This window comes from Myotis davidii, unplaced genomic scaffold, assembly GCF_000327345.1.
Source record: "Myotis davidii unplaced genomic scaffold, ASM32734v1 scaffold68, whole genome shotgun sequence".
NCBI lineage: Eukaryota > Metazoa > Chordata > Mammalia > Chiroptera > Vespertilionidae > Myotis > Myotis davidii.
The window spans coordinates 6,785,578-6,811,124 of NW_006300376.1; the positions used below are offsets into that span (position 1 = coordinate 6,785,578).

The 25,547-nt window shown below is 35.3% G+C and overlaps 1 protein-coding gene across 6 annotated transcripts in view; it reads left to right on the forward strand.

The window, feature by feature from the left end:
- Positions 1–25,547, forward strand: part of ASCC3 (activating signal cointegrator 1 complex subunit 3) — a 243,464-nt gene that overhangs the window by 137,792 nt on the left and 80,125 nt on the right. For all 6 annotated transcript variants that reach the window (XM_006777223.2, XM_015572736.1, XM_015572735.1 and 3 more), the window contains 11 exons: positions 2,127–2,225; positions 4,777–4,945; positions 5,517–5,737; positions 7,130–7,215; positions 7,666–7,832; positions 7,942–8,087; positions 8,215–8,335; positions 10,834–10,976; positions 22,716–22,853; positions 22,937–23,057; positions 23,999–24,131. In XM_006777223.2, coding sequence (XP_006777286.1) covers positions 2,127–2,225; positions 4,777–4,945; positions 5,517–5,737; positions 7,130–7,215; positions 7,666–7,832; positions 7,942–8,087; positions 8,215–8,335; positions 10,834–10,976; positions 22,716–22,853; positions 22,937–23,057; positions 23,999–24,131 — 1,544 coding nt within the window. The remainder of the gene's footprint in view (positions 1–2,126; positions 2,226–4,776; positions 4,946–5,516; positions 5,738–7,129; positions 7,216–7,665; positions 7,833–7,941; positions 8,088–8,214; positions 8,336–10,833; positions 10,977–22,715; positions 22,854–22,936; positions 23,058–23,998; positions 24,132–25,547) is intronic.

Below are 25,547 nucleotides of genomic sequence, written 5' to 3' on the forward strand. Positions count from 1 at the left end.
TGGCAGTTAATTTGCATATGTAGGAACAATGCAGGGAGGCGAAAGGGAAAGCAGGAAGAAGCCCCCTGCCACTGACAGTGATCAGAAATGCTGAGACTACTACTTCCATCAAGGATCACCAAAGACTGACTGGTTGCCATAATAAATGGCTTTTTTTTTTTAGTTACTTTTTTTACTTCTCTGAGCATTCAGCACTATATATAGTCCTTTAAAATGTCCTTCCTTCGCTCCCATCACATTCCTGTTTTTGTTTTCACCCCTTCTTCTATTCCTCCTTCAATACCTTATGTTATATATGTGTGAAGATCCACTCTGGATTCTCTGCATCAGTATTTTTTAAGGTCTATCTTTGTACTATTACTATGCAGAGAGTAGAATAGAGTTATAGATAAGCAAGTAACATTCAGTCCTTTCTTTCAAGAAGCCCGTGGAGGGAGACAAGTAAATCAGTAATGTAGTATAGCAATATTTACTTTACATGATTATCATAGTGTATGCAGATACCTTTTGCATTACGTGATCTTCGTATATCTGTAATGTAAATGAGTTTTATTCAGCAACATGCTCTAAAATTACACAAACATATTCCTATCCAAAACCTGTTGGTTTTAAAGTGGTCTAACCTTTAATTTCTTCAGTTTCCTTGTCTGTAACATAATAATTATCTTTCTCACAGAATTTCTATGAGAACTAGATGATACAAAATTATATTTAATATTTCTATCAAAAATTTTACATAAAATACAAAATTGTAGTTAGTCATAAACTCATATTTCAAATTTTATATTTAATCTAGTGTTTTTGAAATGCATAAAACTTTCATATTTTTTCCACAGTTTTTTTCTGTCAGAATTTAAAATAAAGATTCCAACAGTTTGGTTTAATTCATCAGTAACTCTTAATTAGAATGCTGTTGGCTGCAAGAAAAAAAAACATGACTTGTCTCAAACTGACTCAAGCAAGAAAATATATTATCTTTCACAATAAAAGGTCCACAGGTAGAATAGGCCATAAAGATGACTGAGTCTTCTATCTAATCACGTAATTCAGGGCTTAGGGTCTGCACATCTTTTTGCTCTGCTGACACTGTTATGTACTCTCTAAATGTTTTCATGCTTTTTGTTTTTTTATAATTTTTTAAAAAATTATCACCTGAGGATATGTTTATTGAGTTTAGAGAGAGGGAGAAAGAGAAAGAGAGAAACCTCAATTTGAGAGAGAAACATCAATTGGTTGCCTCCCGTACATGCCCCAACCAGGGATGTGCCCTGACGGCGATCAAACATGCAACCTTTTTGGTGTGTGGGGTGACACTCCAACCAACTGAGCCACCAGGCCAGGGCACTTTTTCATGCTTCTCTGTTCACATTTAAAGAGAGAGGGAAACACCCCACTGCACCTGTCCAGAGCATGAACTCTAAGACCTTTCCTTTAGTCTAATTGGGCCAGTATTGGGCATGTGCCTATCCTTACCACAATCGTGATGAGTTTATGCTAATCAAAATTATTGCAGGAAATGGGCTCCTCTTCTGAGTCACTTGAAAGAGAGATGAATACTGAATAAGAATGGACATTTTTAGGAAAAACAGAAAAAAGAAAAAGAGAGAGGAATGGATATTCAAAAAATGGTATCCAATGGAATGTGATTTGTCTATAAAAAAGAAATGAAGTACTGATGTATACTTTAATATGAATGACTTTGAAAACACTATAGTAAGTGAAAGAAGCCAGATACAAATGACCATATATTAAATGATTCCATTTATATGAGATGCCCAGGATAGGCAGATCTATAGAGATTACCAAGGAATGGAGGGAAAAGAGGAGGAGAAAATAGTGTGTGGGGGGGGGGGGGGGGGGGGGGGGGGAATGGGGAAAGATAGATAGTGACTGCTAATGAGTATAAGTTTTCTTTTTAGGGTGATGAAAATGTTCTAAAATTTGATTATAGAGGTGATTATACAACTTTGTAAATATATTAAAACCATTGAATTCTATATTTTATATGTAAACTTTGATATAGTAATAAAGTTGTTGAAAACAATAGGTTCTTGGTATGCAAACAACAGTATATTCCTTACTTGAGTTACAATACACATAGTATAAAGATACTATTTTTCTTCTAGGTCCATGGGACAGTAGGAGAACCCTGGTGGATTTGGGTAGAAGATCCTACAAATGATCATATTTATCATTCAGAGTATTTTCTAGTTCTTAAAAAACAGGTAAAATATCTATGTATGGCCAAATCCTTATTATGTTGCTATCATAAGTAGAAAATATAAACTAACAATTTCTGCTTTTGCTTATTTTTCTATAATTTCTAGTGTCATTAAAGTTTTATTTATTTATGTTTTTGTGTCATTTTAAAAGAAAACAATACTTAAATGTTACAGTATTGATATACTCAATGTGATCTTAGTTTGAGGAATTAAATTGTAATCTTTATCATAGTTTGAGGCATGGCTTTCACATGGATGGACTATATGAAATAAGTGGGATAAATAATATAAAAAGTTAAATATATAAGAAATTTGGTGCTATATAACACTGTACTAAATAGTATTGAAACATTGTTATTTTTAAAAAATTTTTGAACACAAAGCTCAGCTTTATTTACATAAATACAGTGGCAAAAAGGATAGGAGAAAAGGGGGCAAAAAATGAAAGCCTAAAAAGGTAAGAGGCACATAGTAGAGTGAGATTCTTAAATGGGTCCATCTAATCACTGCCTTACAAAAGGTAAGTTTCAAATTAACATTTCATAACTCCCACTTTTCAGATACAATTAACAAACAATAATCATCAAATATGGCATTCCTTTTAAAATTATCCATGAAGCCCACAAGAAACTCAGTTTGATGCTAGTGCATCTGATTCTCACGCTTCATTCCTATTTTCTCTTACCAAAGAGAAAGCAGGCTTCAGGCTGGGAGCCTTGGATGGCAGCAGTAGAATTCATAGCAGTGTTTTGTCTTCATTTCATTTGTCTTCATAATTACCCTCTATTATGCCAACTGGTGCTGTTTTTCCACCTAAGTGTTTAAAGAAAAATCCTATCTAATAATAGATAAACATGGTAATTGACCATACCTTCTCTACGCCTCACATTGGCTAATAAGTGAGATATGCAAATTAACCGCCAACAAAGATGGCGGCCAATTTGCATACTGCAGACAGAGCGGGGCAGCGCGAGCCGCCAGCGCACCGCCATACAGCGGGTCCCGGGCGGCAAGGCAGGCGGGACCCAGAAGCCCCAGAAGCTGGCCTGCCTTGCCACCGGGGACCCAATGAATCGGGTCCCAGCAGGCAAGGCGGGCCGGACCCAGAAGCCCCAGAAGCCGCCTGATATGGCAGTAACTATCAGTAAGCACTCTGAAAGTCATTGGCATAAATGCACCAATTAAAAGACAGATTATGAGGGTGAATCAAAAACAAAACCCACTTTAAATATAAAGACACATATAGATTAAAAGTAAATGAATTAAGCTGCATCCTGTTTTTCTCAGTGGACAGAGCATTAGCTCTTGGACTGAAGGGTCCCGGGTTAGATTCTAGTCAAGGGCATGTACCTCAGTTGCTGGCTTTATCCCCAGTCCCTATCAGAGCATCTGCAGGAGGCCTTTTTTTTACATGTATGAGATTATTTCAAATTAAAATATTAAAAAATTAAAAATTAATAAAATATTAATTGAAATGTATCTGCATTACATGAAAAATCTAATTGCTTCTAGCATAATTTATTAAATTGTGCTAAAATTTACAAGGGTTCAATTAAAAATATCTTAATTCTAAATGATATAATTAATAATATATAATAGTGCAGTTATAAGCACTTATCTGAAAAGAAAAATTTAAAGAAGTGAATTTAAAGAAGGGATTAGCCAAAGAAAATACATGCACAACCCATGGACACAGACAACAGAATGGTGATGACCAGAGAGAAGTGGGGGGCAAGAGCTGGGTAGAGGGAGCAAGAGGGGGGAAATAGGGACATCCTCTATAATAATAATAAAAGGCTAATATGCACAGTGACTGAACCGCAAAATGCCCGGTTGCTATGATGCACATTGGCCACCAGGGGGCAGACACTCAATGCAGGAGCTGCCCCCTGGTGGTCAGTTCGCTCCCATATGGGGAGTGCCACTCAGCCAGAAGCTGGTTCATGGCTGGCCAGCGCAGTGGTGGTGGCAGGAGCCTCTCCCACCTCCGTGGCAGCACTAAGAATGTCCAACTAACGGTTTAGACCTGATCCCTTGGGGGCCTAAGCCTTTAGTTGGACATCCCCAAGGGCTCCCCGGCTGCCAGAAGGATGTCTGACTGCAAGCTTAGGCCTGATCCCCCCAGGGAGTGGGCCTCAGTCCACAGGTGGACATCCCCCAAGGGGTCCTGGACTGTGAATGGGCGCAGACCGGGCTGAGGGGGACCCCCCCCCCAGTGCACAAATTTTTGTGCACCGGGCCTCTAGTATTAAATAAAAATCATGCAATTAAATAATTGAATGAGTCGAATTGCTAACCTGTTAACTCACGATGATATGCATTGTAAATAATGTAAATTGAGTGTGACTGTCACCTTATTCTATGTTAGTTAACCTCAGAAGGGAACCACCCACAAGTTTCTGAAATACTTGAATATCTCAGTTATTTAGAAATCCAAGACATTTTCTTTATCTCTAGCACATATTGCTGTAGATATCATTGTTTTAACAATAGACTAATAAGACCTTATGATATTAGAATATCCATATTCATTTTAGACTTTATTTCACATTAGGTCATTAGTAAAGAAGCTCAACTACTGGTATTTACAATCCCCATTTTTGAACCTTTGCCTTCCCAATACTACATCCGAGCAGTGTCTGATAGATGGTTAGGAGCTGAAGCTGTGTGTATTATCAACTTTCAACATCTGATTCTACCAGAGAGACATCCTCCTCATACAGGTAACATATCGAATAGTAATTTGAAAATTGTTGTTTTAGTTAATGTTGAAAAGCATCTATGCTTTAAAATTGTTTGAATCTGGATTGAAATCTTACTTATAATAATTCATGTCCATATTAGTTTCCATTGGCTAGACCAACAGTTCACTTGACCACTCTAGTTTGGCCAGTTGTCTAATAGATCAAAAGTAATTTGTTATAGTAACCATTGTAGTACTGAACTTTACAAATGGCTTTCATTTTCTACAAATTGGAGTAGATTTACTTTTGTTCTGTAACATTGCATGTTTTTATACACCTCTCATTCACATTACTCCCCTGATTAGAAAAGAAAGATATGGCACTATAGTTGACTTATGGGGAACTCCCCCCAAAAAGTGTCCAATGGGTCAATATTATAAATGTGGTAATGGTGGGGGTGGGGGGGGGAAGGCCTGTAACTAGTATATAAGAATTTATGTTAAGACCTCTAAAGAATTCAGGTTTGTTTTAATTTATTCCTAAGATACAGTATTTAGTATTGTGTGTATTTTCCAGTTATTGTTTAACAGTATCTGATGTGTCTTTTCAGAATTACTGGATCTTCAGCCTTTACCAATCACGGCTTTGGGGTGTGAAGCATATGAAGCACTGTACAACTTTAGCCACTTTAACCCTGTGCAGACACAAATATTTCATACGCTGTATCACACAGACTGCAATGTCCTGCTTGGAGCACCCACTGGATCGGGAAAGACTGTTGCAGCTGAATTAGCCATTTTCAGAGTCTTCAACAAGTACCCTACTTCAAAGGTCTGTTTGAAAGGATCACAGGCTTCCATTCAATTAGAAAAGGCATTTTATAATCTGTATATTAGCCCATTCTAAATATACTGGCAGGACTTTATGAAGAGCTTTGTTACTCTCTTAGGAAATTTTTCTGGTTGGTGGAGTTGGGGGGAGGGGAGGAAGAGGGAGGGATGGAGATCAGATTTATAGTAACTGGCCACCCGAACATTTGCCTTAAATTTTGGAGTCTTCCAGTTCAATTTCTAATGTACATATGGTACTCACATGTCCTTTCCGCATCATAAGATATCTATACTTTATCGGCATTTTCATTGTAAGATACTTAATTCATAGCCATATTTATAAGATATGTAATGATTCATAATCCAAAGTCTTTAATTATGAAGGAAATGCAAATACTTTAACAAATACAGTTTGATTATATACAGAAATGTAGAGGTAGCTTTTATTCCACTTTTCTCTAAATGACCATATCATTATGTAATGTAAAATAACATGGCAAGTCAAATACATATTGATTTTCAGTGTTCCTAAAATGCAAAATACAATTTAAAAATATTATTTCTTAGGAAAGCTGAGTCATAGTTGTGATTGGAATTATGTGCTATTTTTCTAATTTTATTATTTCAGAAATGTTTTAACTTCCTTTTTTAGTGACTTCTAATTAGTGGCTTTCTTCCCTGATTAGTTTTCCTATTCTCAGTGATTATTGATCCATTAATACAACAGCAGAGCTCTACTCTAAATGTGAAACATTTTAGAAAGGAAAGCATTATTTTTCAGTGAATAATCTGTATGTAAATTTGGATTATTAGGACAATTTGTTTTTCAAAAAAATAAAAATAAAAGGGATAACACCTAAACTATACACATAACTGACATCTTCCATAAAAATCGACATTAAAATTTAAACAAGCAGAGTATTTCTCTTCCAAATTTCAAAATTAGTAACTTTTTTCATGAAAAAGTTACAACTCCAATAACTCTTGATTATAATTCCAAGAAAAACTTATTATCATCCAAACCCTAATTTTCTCTCTGTAATATATTGTCTCATAATTTTTTTTTATTTTTTTACATTACATTAGAAGATAATTTTACTATAAAATACTTTTTGTGAAAATTACCTTTGGTGCATCTTAGAAAATATTTAAAGTTTTCTGTCAGTATTTTTATGATGATGTATTATATTTACCAGTAAATCTTACTTTGGATAAATGTAGATTGAGTTAATGGCTTTTTCCCATTAATTTAAAATTTTAAGCTTTTCAGTAATGAAAGATAAATTTTAAAACCACATTGTCATAATGTGATAAATTTTATGGAGTTTACCTTTACTTGAAACTACTGTCACTATTTCATGAGTGTCCTTTTGCCCCTCCCCCCCTCCTTTAGGCAGTATATATTGCACCCCTGAAAGCCCTAGTTCGTGAAAGAATGGATGATTGGAAAGTTAGAATAGAAGAAAAACTTGGTAAAAAGTAAGTTCTTATTTTTTTCAAAAGATATGCTGTGAATAATCTAAAGAGACCAATAAATAAAAGACTTGCAAAATTTGCAGTGATTTTCATAGTCTGTTATTTATAGCAAGGGTGGGGAACTTCCACTGGTAGGATGGCTTACAAGGCCCATGAAATCATTTGGTCTGACTGCCAAGGCATTAGGGGTATATTAGATGTTTGACGAAATATAGCAGGCTAATATAGTTGATAATTTTGTATGGCCTGTGAATGATGTTATAAATATCCAGTGGCCCTTGGCAGAGAAAAGGTTCCCCACCCCTGCTTTAGACTCATTGAACATTTCAGATATCAAAGGGAGATAAAATAGTTTTTAGCATTATAAAGTTTTATTTTGAAAGATGTATTTTGACCTTTCCAAGGTCAAATGTCACTTAAAAAGTTAAAGGGATAATTTTTATTGCTCTCCAGAGTTATTGAACTAACAGGGGATGTGACTCCTGACATGAAGTCCATTGCCAAAGCTGACCTTATCGTCACCACACCAGAGAAGTGGGATGGAGTCAGCAGAAGCTGGCAGAACAGGAACTATGTGAAGCAAGTCACGATTCTCATCATAGACGAGATCCATCTGCTGGGTGGGTACCGCTGTATCTGATGCCATTTTACAAAATTTGACTCTCTTACCTGCATCAGCCAGCATCAGGATTTGTTAAATGATTAACGTGCATTGTTCTTATTTCCTAGGGGAGGAAAGAGGCCCTGTTCTGGAAGTCATTGTCTCTCGGACGAATTTCATCTCATCACACACAGAAAAGCCTGTTAGAGTAGTTGGACTATCTACTGCATTAGCTAATGCCAGAGACCTTGCTGACTGGCTCAATATTCGTCAGGTATATGGAAGATGGCTAAATCAGGCATTTAATAATGTGGCTTAGGTTTCCTCATTTAGGAGGCAGTCTAACATTATAAACTTAAATATAAAAACTGAAAATGGTTTCTCTCTCATTTTTCCTCTAGATGGGTTTATTCAACTTCCGACCATCAGTGCGCCCAGTTCCACTGGAAGTTCACATTCAAGGCTTCCCGGGTCAACATTACTGTCCCCGTATGGCTAGTATGAATAAGCCTACATTTCAGGGTGAGCTCCGGATTCTTAGAATGAATAGCAATCATTGTGTGATAGCCTTTAAATGCATTCTAAATAATTTGAGTTTCTTAGATACTGCTCTACCTTCTACAGATATGTAAAACTATCTCAACTCTTCAGGAATCTATATATATAAAAGCCTAAGTGACCGGCCGACTGCCCAGTAGCTATGACACACACTGACCACCAGGGGCCAGATAATCAATGCAGGAGCTACCAAGCTGCAGTCACTTGGCAGCGGTGGTTCTCAGGTGATGCACCCAGAACCAGAGAGGAGGGAGCCTGATTCCGGGGTGCATCACCTGAGAACCGCCATTTCGCAATCCAGGACCCCTCGTGGGATGTTGGAGAGCTTGTTTCTGCCCCATCGTCACAGGCCAGGCCGAGGGACCCCACTGGTGAGGAATCTGTGCACCAGGCCTCTAGTATATGTTGAATTAGCTATTGAAAATTAGATTTACAAATGGTAAGACATTTGTTGTAGAATAAATGTATATAATGTTAAGTAGTAATCAAACCAATCTAAAAATCTGCTAAGGTGTTTTCTTATGGAAGTAGCTTGAACAAATGATAAATAGAAGCCACCTTAAAAAAAAAAACAGAACGATATAATCTTAATTTTTACCAGAAACCATAAAACTTAACAAATGTCAGTACTTTTTTTGCTTCTGTTTCTGTGGTTTTTTTTTGTTTTCCCCTTAATAAAAAAATTAGGCAAGCAGAAAAGATTTAAGAATAGCACTCTTATTTTGTAGAAACATGTTTTGTTTAGGCTGCATAAGGAATATTTATTATATCAATTAAAAATAACCTCCAAAATAAATTTTCTAATGTGAACGGCTGTTGATTGTGAGGTGACAGTTGTGAGGTGACTTTTTAGCTGCTGTAATTAGCCTTATGACAGAAGCAAAGTATTGATTGTGAGCTAGAGACCAATCTTGGCAGTTCAGATTATTTACACCTCCACAGAAGCATTGTACAAAATCACTAATGAACAATAAATCTGCCGTGCGCTGTTCAGGCACACCTGTTCTTGCCGCAGCAAAAATCCATTAAATGGTGAGGTTTAAAAAAGACACATTCATTCACGATTATGTGTTCAAATGATACCAATATTGTACTAACGTGTATTTTAAACATTGTATATCTAATACGGTTTATCAAAGCATTGCTGTTTACATTCTATACTATTCTGATAAACTTGAGAAATGAAATAAATGAGTTTATTTTTTAAAGTATGTATTGTTGAGATTGCTTATATTTATTTAAAAAGTGGCTGATTGCATACCAGTGATTGAAATGAAGCAGTCTGCATTGTGTGTATCAATAGTAAAGAACTGAAATACTTATACTTCTCTAGATATGGTATAGGTACAGCAGCTATCTTTATAAGCTATTTAATTGTGCCCATAGCAGATCACTATATTTCTTTGAGTTTAGAAATATGATTTTATGATAGCTTTATACTCACTATTAGAGTATAAATATAGTCAAGGTCATGGCAACACTTTTATTATAAACCTTATTTCTTAGTCCATAAAAATAAATTCTACAGCTTAAATTTGAAACAAGAAATTATAAGCAGGTTGGCCTTTCATCATATAAAAATTTTAAATATCTGACTCTCTTAAGAGAGCTACGTGGACATAAGTATGAATTCTATTTGTGCCATTTTACCAGTATTTTGGAGCCTTTTATAGCAAAGAAACCTCACTTTCAATTAATTCAAATGATATATGTGACTCCTTAAGTTTTTTTTTTTTTGGTTTTTTGTTTTCAATCTTAAGACTCAGTTTTTAAACTAATCACCTCATCTTAAGTGTATCAACTCCCCATGGGCCATCACACAGACGTGGGCTCAGGCCTGGTGTTCTCTTCAGCTCTCCTCTGCATTCTCTTATCTTCCTACTTGAAATCTTAAACGTTTTAAGGAAAATATTCTTCTGGCTATCTCTTACTGGTTTATTTATTAAAATTCTCTTAATTTTCCCTCTAATGTGAACAGAGCAAACTCAAAGGAATTTTTTGTGGCTTTTCTTAGAGAGTGTTGATTGTCCTGTAGGACTTGACTCACTCTCCATATCCCAGGACCAGTTAATTCTGTAATATCATTTCTCAGGCAAGCAGAGAACCTACTCAGAAACAGAAAACACAATCTGAGATCCAGTACCCATATCCAGCTATTATTGGAGAGCCTCCACTTTTTAGTGTCTCCTTCCTCGGCAGCTCAGAACAGACCTGGGAGCCAGCAAAGTTAACTCTTCCCTGTCCCAGGCAGTGTTTCCCTCAGAGCCAGCTACCTTCCTTTGCTGTCCTTTCGAAAATATACTGTCCATCTAGCACCTCAGAAATGCTATGATTCATGACTAAATTAAGAATTCACTTAACTAGCTTACAACATTAGCTTTCCTATATCCCTTCAATATTCTAATAAATTCAGATTTTCGTGTAAATGGCTTATTATTTTATTTTCCACAACTTTTCTACAGCAATTAGAAGCCATTCTCCAGCCAAACCTGTTTTGATATTTGTCTCATCAAGGCGTCAAACTCGTCTTACTGCTCTGGAATTGATAGCTTTTCTGGCTACTGAAGAAGATCCGAAGCAGTGGCTGAATATGGATGAAAGAGAGGTAAGCAGTATATTTTATTTCTACTTCATATAAATGTCAAATTAGTTTGTATTGTAGTGTAATGAAAATAACATTTAATTATGTTTAGTTTTAATCTACACTAAACATAATGTTTAGTTTTAACATTACAGAACTTTTTTTTAAGAAAAGAGGAAAACCCTAACCGGTTAGGCTCAGTGGATAGAACGTCAGCCTGCAGACTCAAGGGTCCCAGGTTCGATTCCGGTCAAGGGCATGTACCTTGGTTGCAGGCACATATCCAGTAGGGAGTGTGCAGGAGGCAGCTGATCGATGTTTCTCTCTCATTGATGTTTCTAAGTCTCTATCCCTCTCCCTTCCTCTCTGTAAAAAAAATCAATAAAATATATTAAAAAAAATATTAAAAAAAAAGAATAGAGGAAAGAAGAAATGTGTAATACCACCTTAACACTATTAATAATTTGATATATTAGATAAAAAATAAATATTTAGTTGAAAAAGACTGAAATTTCTTATATTTATCCTTATAGTTTTTATCTTTAACATCATCACCTGTATATTTTAATATTCAACTAAGTTTTCATAATATTTGAGTGTTTATTGCCCTCAAGGAACTTATCAATTTTGTAAAATTAACTTTTTATAAAATATCTAACATGACCCTTTTTAAAAATTTAGTAATTTAGGAAACACTAAGTATATAAAACTTAAAAAGCTGTTGTTATCCTTTAACCAAGTAATAACCATCATTAAAATTTTAAGCAATAATTTTTTATCTACATAATTATGTTAATTATGTACCTGTTCAATTGTATTTTCCTGCAATAATTAAATAACTACACATCTTTATTACTATAGGGTTTTTTATTTAGAATTATTTGCTCGGTATAGAATTCTAAATTTAAAATTAGTGGATCAAATAATACCAATATATTTATAACTTTTCATGTTCACTGCTAATTGTTTTCTAAAAGGGCTGTATCATTTAATGTTATCACCATTCATGCATGAAGTATGAATTGTCAGCAGTATCTGAGAGTGACAGTTTTACAACATCCTCACTTGCTGTAATTTATTGACATATTATAGATAAAATGTTCCTATTTTAATTCTTTAATATGTACCTTGGTTTTTGTGTACTGGAACTTTTTTTTTTCATATGTATGTTTACTAATTATCTACTTTTTCTCTATTTTGTCTTCTCATTCCTTTGGGCTTTATCTGTTGCTGAACTTTATATGATATCACTTTTTTCACATATATTTATTGCTATATACATATTAATCATTCATCTACTTTATTAGTTAATTTTGCTAGTCTAGTTCATTGATGTCTTTTTATCATACTTGTTTTTCCAAACAGAAGTTTTTTCATTTTATATAATGCAATCTGTTAATGTGGTTCCTTCTATTCCTCGATGTAGTTATATTTAGTGAGTTTCCTTCGTTATGCTTTTCCATTTCAAAAAAATATATTTTCCTAGTTGGAGTTATGATGAAAAAGTAGATGAAATCAGTAATAAAAATAATTGCATTGTCTCCCTTCTTCCTCCCTATCTCCCCTTTCTCATTTCATGCAGCCAGAAAAACAGTAAAAAACTGTTTTAAGCCCCTAGTATCCAGTCTCAATAGTTTGCATTTTCTCTCCTACTTCTCATAAATTCTTTAGGGTTAGTATACCTGTTAGATGATACTGTATGTATTACAGTAATACATTAATTAGTGATAGCTAACTAATATTCCAAAATGTTTTTGCATAGCACCACAGATGACCTTATTTACTAATAAGTAGCAGACCTTAACATTAGTTTCATGTAAAAGGTATCACATGACTCCTTGAAGTAGAGTGAAAGCTATCATTTTATCTTTCAAGTTTTGTCATTACTTCCTTAATGTTACTTGTATACGTGTACCAAATATTTTTCAAGATAATAATTTAAGATCAAAATAATTTTGTCAAAAGGCTTCTTGTCCTGTGTTATTTAATTAGCATGCCCCAATAATCACCCTGTTGGGTCTACACAGTATCTTGACTTAGGAAGCAAATGCTGAAAAAAATAGATGTATGGAATATTGACAGTTTAGTTTATGTACAGCATACAGCTAAGCTTAATTTTTTTCCTCTTTCGTTACATTTCTGAAAGTGTTCCAAATGGAGATTTTTCTTTGATGTCAAGGTACAAAGTACATACCTATTGGACACATTTGGAATATTGGCTGAAAATATATATATAGGGCTGTGTGTTTAGCACATATGTGACTCACATTAGCCTCAAATGTGAACCTCATGTGCTCTTCCCAGGTACAGTGCAACTGTACTATGTTTTTTCATTTTAATGTTCAAGACCTAAGGAACTACGAGCAGCACAGCCATTGTATAAAGTTACTTCTCTGTTCTGTATTTTTTGTCAGCACAAACATTTCTCAATAGAAACTAATTAGAAACCATAGAATTTAGTTGCATGGTTTCTGCTGTTTTGTAGTTTCATTGCTATAATAGGACAGCTAGAAACAGTCATTATGTTTCACCAAGCCCATCTCAAGGCTAAGACAACAGGCTTTGTTTTATTCCTGCCTCTAAAAGCAATCACCTTTCAAATAAAAATTTCAGAAAGTTTGCAGCTGATTACTCTGCAAATTCAATCTGTACCAAAACCTACCATATAGCAGGTGTTTTCATTGTTGAATACCCTAAAAAACTTAAAATAGGAGGACTTTTTAACACTTAAACCTTTGTGTTACTTTCCATGCATCCTGGGTGAGAAGTTTAGTGCACTTCCTGTTGCTGCCTCTTGTACGGTCTCAGATTGGTGTTCTGTGTCAGGGCATAGGTATTTTGGGTAGGACTCTAATGTTGACAACGTGAGCATTCAAAGGAGGCAGGTATACACAATTATCCTGGCAGCTGTGGAGCAGGGTGCCTCTGGAATAGGGTAGCATAAAAATCATTCTACAATTGAATGGTGTTCAGTCAGGAAGTGATCCTACATATGGAGGTGGAAGGGATGGGAAGAAAAGAAAGCTAAGGTAAATCTAAAGAAGATGGACAGAAATAATATGACTAAGGAGAAATATATGTGTTCTAATTTATTTCCTAGCAAAGGCAGGACGAGTTATCCATCTATCTATCCAGTAAAGTTTCAAAGTATTAGGAAGGACCCCTTCAAATGTATTAGTGATGTGAAATACGAGGGAACCTCAAAAGTTATCCCTTTTATATTTGCCATTATGAAGTAATTGCATCATTTTTTTTGAATCAATTCTTATCATAATTTTAAAGTTCATGGGCAAATGCTCCCATGACCCTCGGATTCCCAATTTGACAGCCACCACTTCCGCCATTGACCTCAAACTATTAGTGGGTTTTTACATCAAGCTCTCAAGCATCGAGTTCAAGACAAACATCAGGATGCCTGAGCTTCGTTCTATAGCATGCAGCAAAAATAGGGACTATCCTTTCCTCTCTGACCTCTCTTGTGGGAGGAGATTCTCAGATACTAGTTATTTGTGAACAGCAAAGATTTGTCACATTCCTTTACCTGCCCAAACCTATTCATACACCATTCCCTCCATACCTATGTAAGAAATTCATATAGAAAAAAAAAAAAGTAGGGTCTAGGGAATAGGGAGCGCTGAGTGTGGTAATAGAATGTCGTACATTAATATAAGTGGCGAGGCCTCTCTGAGAGGGCACCTTTGAACAGAGAACTGAAGGGAGGGAGGGAGGGAGGGAGATATCTAAGAAAGGGGTGTTCCTGGGCACTAAAAGGTTGTAGGCTAAACAAGTTACATACTCTAACTTATATGTATTTTAAGATCACTTTTGCTGTTTAGTGGAAAATGGGTTGAAATGGATGTAAGCATGGAATTGATGGGGTGACCTGAGGGCCCTAGGGTGGTGACAATGGGAATGAAAAGATGCTTTGGGCTGGATTCAGTAGTACTGTCTGACAAATAAGGAGTGGAGGTTGAGAAAAAGAAAACAAGAATGGCCCCCCTGTTATTAACATCTGAGTAAATAATGGTGTCGTTTATTAAAATGGGGAGGGCTGAGAGGATGGGCTAGAAAGGAAGGAGGAGACTTTTTTTGGTTTTTATTTAAAAGTTATATTTTGGACACATTAATTTGTATGTCTAAGACTTTCAAATGGAGATTTCAAGGCAACTAGATGTAGGAAGTCTGTATCTCACAGAGGGTGTGAGATGGACATGTGAACTTGAGAACATCACGCTAGAGCAGCCTTTATACTTATTTTTTTATTCAATTTATTGGAGTGACATTGGTCCACAAAATCATACAGGTTTCAAGTATTTAACTAAACAAAATATCATCTGCACACTGCATTGTGCACCCAACCCCCAAAGCAAAGTCTCTTTCCTTCCCCATTCACCCCCTTTTTACCCCTCAATCCCCATCCCTTTCCCTCTGGCTGTAACCACACCGTATATGTAACATAGACACAGACAACAGTGCATGGTGATAGAAGCAGTCTCTAAACTCAGGTGAATGCATGAGACCCTGAGACAGAATGGAGAACTGGAGGGCAGCCCTTGAGGGACTCCTCACTGTGAGCTTAGGCAGAAAGCGGGGAGCTGGCAAAGGCCACTGAGCAAATGATGCCGGTGAAGAGGAATGTTCTAAAACGCTGTGGAAGAGAGGATTCGTGAAGGAAGGAGTGCTGGACTGCATCAGATGTTAATGGAGTGCAGTGATGTGAGAGCAGAGACACTCCCCTGGGATTTAGCACTTGGATGTGCTGGAAGAACTTGGCAAGCAGAGTCAGTGACATGTTGTGAACAGAAGTCAGCCTGGGATGAGTTGAGGAATAAATGGGTGGGAGGGGAAGGAAATGAAAGCAAATAGGACATACAACTCCTAGAATATCTGCTATGTAACTTAATTAATGTTAAAATTTAGCACCTAACAAGTATGGTCTGTTGGTTTCCACCAGATATTCTGTGGTCTGGTCCCACATGCAAGGGGGAACGGTACTAGGATCTGGATAGTCGCCAGCCTCCACTAACAGATAAAAGAGCAGAGGGAAAATCCTTTCTTTTAAGTGGCCATAGTGATTGAAAGCTCAGAATGCTGCCCTACTTCCACTCACACCTTGGATGAGATGCCGTGTCTAGGGTGAGAGAGCAGAACCATGTCTGAATATGAGACTTTAGTCTTGCTTACATTATCCCCCTCAACTCCTCTATGTATCTCATACTGCATTAGCAGCAGTTTTTCTTCATACTGTTAATAATATAGGGCGCAGTATTATTCTGAGTTTCAGGCATCCACTGGGGAGTTTTAGAACATGTCCCCCGCAGATAAGGGGGACTACTGTACACTAAACATTAAAGAAACGTGCTAATTAATAATTTTTTACTCAATGCTTCAAATTGAATTTATGAAAAACTGTAGCATAGGTGTGCATAGGAGCACTCTCATGAAAAGTAAGATTGGTATTTTCACATGTCTGATGGTGAAGGAATTTTTAAGTGCTTAAAAACTAAGCATAACTCATCCAATCTCATTACAAGTGTAGCTCTCATAGACTTACAAATGAACAGTCTAGCTTTACTCAAAATCATCAAAAGTTCAGATGTGATGGAGTTTCTGTTAGTGACGTTTCATTATCATTTTCTTTGATTCATCTGACTTTTTATTCACCATATGTCTATTGACCTTTTTCTATAGGTAAGAACCAGGCTTTGAAGATGGACTTTGAGACTGTTGAAAATCAGTAATTAGAATTTAATGCAGGGTTATCACATTTTTAACTAGAAGGATCTGGGGTTTGTTTGTTTGTTTGTTTGTTTGTATTAAGTGTCGGAATACATGTTATCTACAGATGTACTGCATTTGAACTCAGTTGAGCCTTATGGAATATTTGTGTAAGTAAGAGTAACTATACGATAGGAAGCCATTCATTCTTATTTTGCTTTTGTTGCTATTGTGCATGTCCTCTTAAAGAGGCAAAACTCTTATTATGCTTAGTGATAGTTGATGTGTTTTGAGAGTGCTTTATAGTTCACTAAAGGGCTTACATTATCTCATTTAATCATGAAATCTGGGAGGGTTGATGTTTTTATCCCATTTTACAATTGCAGAAATTGAAACTTAAAAGAATTAAGTGATTTGCCCATTAGTACAAGCAAGTAAGTGGAGCTTGGGAATTCAAAACTAGGGTGTCTGACTCAGAGCCTGTGTTCTTTTAGTCTGCTAAATGGAATTATAGACAACATACTAGCTAGGGAAAATGGAAAAGTCAAAGTGGGGGTGTGTGTGATTTGACAGTAATGGAAATACAATAAAGATAAAGTCAGTAACTAAAACACCAAACACAAGCAACCAACAAGAGCTATACCATCCTCAATCCTGAGAGGTGATATTTTAGTTTACAAAAGAAGATAATTTTAGATATTCTTCATTTTGACACATAGGAAAGGATATACTCAAATAATACAGAATTGAAAATTTGCAAATAATCTGCATAGAGTTCCCCAGCTTGTGAGTCTCTAGGATATTACTCGTTACTTCTAATCTTACCTGTTTTTTGCAGAATAAGGTCCAGCCTTAAGCCAAATGAATGATGTCATTACTTTAAGTAGTTTGTTTGTTTGTTTGTTTTAAGATCCCTCTCATTCATGTGCTGATTAGAGTGTGACATTGAGAGCTTAGACCTAAGTCAGGCTTCCTGGATTCCATACTGACTGCCCATTGCAAGCTATATGACCTTGGTGGGGTATTTAAACTCCGAACCTCATCCTTTCATTTATAAAAGAATAATAATAATAATAATAACAATCCTATCCTCACAGGATTGTTGTGAAGATTAACAGTCCAATACAGAATTAAATGTTCAATAAATGTTAACTGTTACCACATTGAATAATACCTTATATACAGGTTCTTTTTGCTGAAAGTTTCTGGTAAAATTTGGTCATATTTTTATAATCTTTGGCTTATGATCCTTTACAGATTTAATTAATATAGTATTTGTTCATTTAAAATAATACTAATTTAGAAAATTAATTCTATTAAGTTCTTTTCATCAGCTTTCTCTGCATTTTAAAGGCTTTTCAATATATGGAAATGCTCTCCAACCATGTTTTGGAATCTGAATTTCTTAAAAATGGAAGTAAGCATACTCAGAAATAAATATGAAGCACTCCTGGCCGGTGTAGCTCAGTGGTTGAGTGTCTACCTATGAGCCAGGAGGTCACAATTCGATTCCTGGTCAGGGCACAGGGGACTCCCAGTGGGGGGCAGCCAATGATGATTCACTCTCATTGATGTTTCTAAGTTTCTCTTCCTCTCTGAAATCAATAAAAATATATTAAATAAATAAGTAAATAAATAAGCAAATAGGAAGCACATACACTGGGATTTCATACCAGAAGCATAGTGAATTAAATTAGAATAATTAATAAGGAAAAATCTTTAATATCTATCGCCCAGTTTTGATATTACTGTTATTAAGAATCAGGCCAAGCTAAAAAACACACATTGAAAATAATATTGTATATATTTATCAGATATAGCAATATTATTTGGATTTTATTTATATACTTAATTTACATATAATTGTATATTTCATCACATAAATTATATATATACATACATACACACACAGTATGATGAATTATTTTGAGGCGTGGTTGTTGGGACTTCTGAAGGGGCAGCAAGAGAATATGATCTGAGGAGTACTAGTAAAGTTTGGAAACTTACTATCTTTAATTAATTTAGGTTTTTTTTTATTTTTCCTCTTAGTAGATCAATAGACTGTTCTAAAGTGTTTTTTCATTTTAGTTTTTCCCCTTCAGTCTATCCTGTAGAAATGTATTTTAAGAAGTTAATACTTAGTAATTATAAGGAAGTGTTTTAATTTCATTTAACATCTGTACCAGATGTGGTATATTTAATTATTTTTAATGAATGTATTCATAACTTATTATTCTGTATGGTGTATCTTTTATTGAGCATTTTAGATAATTGATAAGCATTATTTGGTGGCATCTGGTCTGAGTCTGATGTGCTTTGAAAAGAGTACAGAGTTCTGATAATGAGGATTCTGTGAAAATGGGAAAACCAGCACAACAATGTGCTTTGAGAAAGTATGGGTTTTTAGCATCTTGAAACAATATATCACACTCAAAGGGACAGAATTGGGCTGCACAGTCTGTTAGCTCATTCTTGTCCAATCTGGTCTCCTCCTTTCTTTTGGAGCCAGCATTGTCATCAACTCACTGAATTATATTCTGACTGGAATGTATTTCAGGCACAGAGTAATGTATCTACTTAAATGGAATCCTATCTTTCTACAAAAGCTTTTTTGAGTATAATAAATTTAAAATATAAAAAAATTCTATTAGGTTAAAGTAATTGGTTCAACAGTTTACATATGTGCCTCCTCCCCCACTACCCTAAGCAAAGACAACTACTTAAAGGAATATAGATCTGTTTTTCTTTTATTTATAATATTGAATAAAATTTTTTATTTAACTAACATATAGTCAGACATATTTTTAAGACCATTTATTGAAAAGATACTTATACATTACAAGAAATTTTAGTTGAACAGAAATAAACTATGGAATAAACTTTCTGTATCAGTGTTTAATTATCATGAAAAATTTTTTTTAATGCTGTAGAAGTCCTTCTTAACTAGAATAATCCTTAACTTCCTAAGGCATCCATTGTAGGTAATCAATGAACTTTTCTCCTAACCATCTAGAATGATACTACCTGTGCTTGGAAAAATTGAGAAAATGCTAATTCAGATTTTATTTTCTCATGGAACCAGGATTTAAAATTCACTGAGTCTTTTGATTTGTAATATATGTGGTATGCAAATGAATTGGGTGTTACGTTATTTTCTATAAAGGATTAAATGTGATAATTTTGTCAAGTAATAAGCACAATGCCTGATACATAATAAGAGCTCAACAAATAATATCTAGTAATATGTTTTAAGCTTTCATTATCCTACGTCCCTGAAAAATTTTGCTTAGATTATGTTTTGATCAAGATGAAATTTAAATGTAATCAAAATTTTACATTTTCAAAATTTAAACAGGCTGTCCTAGTAGTATTTTATGCTTAATGATTGAAATAATATTACTATACATTTTGCTTTTTTATGATGTTCAAATAACTCAGAATTCATCCACAGTAACCATGTAATAAATGAAGTTGTTTTTTGTGATTGTCCTCATGAGGATTTTAGGTCTTTACCAGTTCAGATAGGCAAATAGTTCTTTTTAAGGCATTGATTTATGTGAACGTGGGGGCAGGGGAATGAGAAATAGCCTTCCCTGATGTGAAAAGACAGGATATTAATGCCCCACCAAACCTCCTGTCATAGGATTCTTTAGCTTTCCTATGGTAAATGGTACCTTACTTTTTGGATGTGCTTGGCATTGCCATGGAATAATAAATTATACAAGCTAAAAAAATACACTGCTGTTTTAGTTATGAAAGCGGGGTGGGGGGGGGATCCCTGAAACCAATTGTCAGATCAAGAATATCAGTGAATTAAGTCGTGATAGTATAAATTGAAGATATTTTATGCAGTGAACTATTGAACAAAAAAATGGATAATAACCTGTCACTTGAGAATGGCTAACATATAATTTATGAGACAAGACAAGCACCTTTCTTTATAGCATGAATTCTTTATAGCTTACTTATCCTGTACTAATTTTAAAGGGAAAGTGAATTTATGTTAATACATTTCTATATTCTTGCTTAACAATTTACAAGGTAACTAATGCAGAAATATCAGGTGACCTTACCGTGACCATGAAACAAAAGGAACTGTTGATACATTGCATTCTGTTCAGGGGAAGTTGGTAAATAGCATTTCTGATGTGTGTCATTAAAATATGACCTTGTTTATGCAGTGCTTTTTTTACATTAATAATTATTATAAAGGCAAACTTCATCTTCCTGTTTTTTGGATCATTGGTATAAAACAGCTTGCTCCCACCTTAAAAAAAAAAAAAGGAAAATATTTTGACCATTGGAAAAAAAAATGCATAAGAATGAAAACAATTGGAATGCTTCATAATACTGATTTGCTTGTCTTGCGCATTTTTACTAAGTGCAGCAGCAGCCTGCTGAAGTTTCTTGAGATGGAGATTTTGTGAGCTCCTTACTGATCTATGCACAGCCAGGAGTGTGTTACAAGTATACTTGTGTATATTAGAAGTGGTTAATAGTAAAATGAAGTCTGAAGACAATGTCAGTTTTTAATATTTGTGAGTCTTCCGGCATGTAATAATTATGCATGTACCTATTTCCAAGTTCCCATTCCACAATTGGTCACTCTTGGACTGTGGTAGTGAAGCTACAGACATAACAAAAATGTGTCTTTAAAAGAATGCTTATGTATCCTCAAGCTATTTGGTCCCTGCATTACTCCCCTAATGAAGTTGCCTAGAACGAACTTCCCCATGCTGCACCTGTGTCATTCTCTGCTCAAGGACCAGTGGAGGTCTGTCATTACATAGAGAGATTGGGCTTTCTGTTCAATTCTTTGCAGGGAGACAATTTTGTAAGAAAATAGATGTGCTGCATGTTACCATAAAATCTGTGTTGCTTTGAGTATTTCACATGTAGAGTGGAAAGTGATAGAATATTCGGAGAGTATTTATAAAATACGAGTTTCAGAAACCCTTTAGACATGAAAGTTTAGTGAAACTGAGGCTGGATATTAAATCTGTTTTAAAATTTAAAAAACTGGAATATATAAGAATAAGAATTCAGAATATAGTAAGGTTAGGATGTAAAATAAGTGAGCTAAGGAATTATTTCACCAGAATTGCTAGAATAATTAACCAATTATTTACCAAAAATAAACTTAGATTTATACCATAGTTCCTATTACAAGTTAATTACAAGTTAATTATTTAAAAGTTAAAAATAAAACTATAACAAAAGTTGAACTAGTAGGTGAATATGTATTTGATCTCAAGATGAGGCAACGAAACATATGGGATTAATTTTAAATTTTAAAGCCATAAAGTAAAAAAAAAAATTAAATTAAGTGAAGGACAAAAAACTAGATGAAAGCATTATAGCATATGATGGACAAGGAGTTAATACCCTTTATCCATAAAGACCTGTCACAGGCCAATAGGAAAAAGGGCTATCATTTCCCTCTAAAAAAATGACAAGATAATTTACAAAGAAAAACAGCTGGGAAATATGAAAAATATTAACTGCACTATTGATCAAAGAAATGAGAAATAAACAAAAATAACACCAGTTTGATTTGTAAATTATTAAACTAAGGCTCAAGTTATCTTGCTTGCCCTGGGCCACGAAGGCCGTGAGGAAACCTAAATTGAGCAATTCCTATTTGTGCAGTGGGATTATGACTGATTTTTAAATTATATTTTGTTAATATCTTCTAAATTTTTAGCACTAAGCCAAAAATAGAAGTCTTTTCTAGAGCAAGAGACATTGAAATGTTTTAGGCAATACTGTATCCCTTGCATCCCTTTAATAGTTAAGGGGATATTCCACTTACCCCTGGGTGTGGGTTTTTTCCCTCAATGAAAAAGAAAGGGATGGAATACATTTAAACTTTATTTAGAATATACATAAAAATATTCTCTTCAGTTAATCTAACTTTAATCATAAGTACAGGTGGGGCATATATTTTTATGCTCATAACCAAAACACAAAATAAATCAAATACAGTATTAATATAAACATTTTAAAGCTAATATACCTACCTCTTATAATTGTTTGCATTTGCAGATGGAGGACATCATTGGAACGCTAAGAGATTCCAACCTGAAACTTACACTTGCTTTCGGAATAGGAATGCATCATGCTGGACTACACGAAAGGGACCGGAAGACAGTAGAAGAACTCTTTGTAAACTGTAAAGTTCAGGTATTGTTTTTTCCATTACAAGATATTTAAATGTAATTTAAAAGTTATGTTTTAGTTAAATGTGTTATCTTTTACTTTTTTAGGTTCTTATTGCCACAAGTACATTAGCCTGGGGTGTAAACTTTCCAGCTCATTTAGTAATTATTAAAGGAACAGAATATTATGATGGAAAAACAAGACGTTATGTGGATTTTCCCATTACTGGTAATTTTAAAAAATTTATTAATACACTAAGCTTCTATGTGTGCCTTATTTGAATTTATATGAATTAAGTTTTAGAGAATTGGTCACATTTAAACATATAATGAGGAAATTGTAAATTTTTTGTTTCCAGAGCATACATTAAAGTATTGTACTGTTTTATTTACTTTTACTTACCCAGTCATACATTTATCCAATTTGTTTAGGAACATCCAAATCATAACTAATAGTTTCAAATTCATAAATAAATAAAAATATTGATAAGTAGCTATTAGTGATGAATAAATTATAATTAAACATTACAATGTTTAATTTAAAAGTTATTTCACTAGAAATGATACTTTTATGAAACTTCTAGAACCAAAGCACTTGTTGCATGAACCATTTATTAACATATTTTAAAACTTGCTAAAATCATTTTCAGTGGTTTCTGAAGAGAGAAATATATTGAATGTGTATTTATACTCGGTGAATATATGTAAAAGCTATATTATTTTTACTTCAGAAATTTCTATTTGCATTATTACTTCAGATTCATTCAGTATAAAAAAATATATTTTATACCATGGGTGGATGAAAGGTGAGGTTTAAATAGACCCATTATTCATGGTAGAAATAATCAAATGACGCTGCTAAAGATATTTTTGCAAATATGTGTTATTTGTTCTTGTTAAATTAAAATAGTAATAACACTTAAACAGCATTTTTAAATATAAAGGAAACTTCTCTTTCTTACTTTTATAAACTATTACTTTTGGGGACTCAATTTTCTATCATACTGATTTGATTAATTATTAAGAAACTCAATAGTAGGCATCAGAGATAGCATACATGCTCTTAAGATATTCTGTCTCCTTTGTTATTTTGTTATGTTGTAGACACATGCCATAGTCAGTGAATATACCTTGTGCCACATTGCAGAATACCTCTTGTTCTTTTTATAGATGTTCTCCAGATGATGGGACGTGCTGGGAGGCCTCAGTTTGATGACCAGGGCAAAGCTGTAATTCTGGTTCATGACATAAAGAAAGACTTTTACAAAAAATTTCTTTATGAACCTTTCCCAGTAGAATCAAGGTAAATTTTGCTGTAAATTATTTTAAATTAATTTATGTCATAGAAAGTTGGTATTTTTGTGGTTACATTTTATTCGCTAAAAAACAGTAAAACTAGTTCAAAAAATTATTTGAAATGAAACTGAATATAAAATCTCTGTAAGACAACATTCAATTTTAATGTTAATTTTAAAAACTTTTTAGCCCTGGCTGCTATGACTCAGTTTGTTGGGCAACATCCTATCCACCTATAGGTTGCCAGTTCAATTCCTGGTCAGGTCACATGCCCAGGTTGCAGGCTTAATCCCCAGTCAATGTTTTGCTCTCACATCAATGTCTCTCTCGCTCTCTCCTTATCTCTCTTTCTCTCTCCCCCACCCCTTTTTCATTCTCCCTTCCCCCCTCTCTCAAAATCAATAAAAATATTTTTTTAGATAAGAATCTTTTTAAAAGAAGTGGTATAGTACAGTGTTCAGTTGCATGTACTCTGGAGCCAGACAATCTGCACTCCACTGCTTGCTTGATATTGAACAAGTTACTTAATTCCTCAGTGCCTTATCTGTAAAATGGGAGATGATAGCTTTAGTAGCTGTTTCATAGGATACTTGTAATGATCAAATGTATAGTTCTTGGAACAGTGTCTATTGCATAATAAGTGATTAATAAGGGATTAGATTGGTGTGCATCTTTGGGGTATCCTGTATAATAAAAGCCTAATATGCAAATCAACTGAACGGCGGAACACCAGCGGAACGACTGGTTGCTATGACGTGCACTGACCACCAAGAGACAGGTGCTCAATGCAGTACACTCAGGCCAGCCAAGGGGGGTGCCAGTGGGGGGGTGCCAGTGGGGGGGCCCCCCCTCATCACTCTGCAGAGGGAGGCAACTGGCGGTGGTGGCAGGCAGGGCTGGCAAGCAAGTGGGACCAAGCCGGCCCAGGCGGGTACCAGTGGGGGCTCCCCGATCACCTGGCAGGTCGCCCACAGATCAGCCCTGAATGCTGGCCAGGCCTAGGGACCCTACCTGTGCACGAATTACATGCACTGGGCCTCTAGTGTTTTATATTTATACTAGAAACTAGGGACCCAGTACACTAATTCATGCACCTTGAAAGGAACTGTGGGCCACAAGGCTGCGGTGGCACAGGGGTGTGTCTCAGCCCATCCTCTGTGCCCCTCCCACACGCTGTTGGTGCTGGCCCCGTTTGCACTCCCGGTCCCCTGTCTGCCGGCAGCCCCGCTCCTGCTGCTGCCGCTCTCACACGCAGATGGTGCCAGCCCTGCTCGTACTTGCTGATGGCGTGGAGCAATTGGGTGTGAGAGAGGCCAGCGACATCAGCGAGTGCAAGCGGCAGCTGCTGCCCTGATCGCCCCTCAAGAGCAGGGGGAGGTGGAGAAGCTCTCGGGGGTGATTGGAGCTGGCAGCCACCACTTGC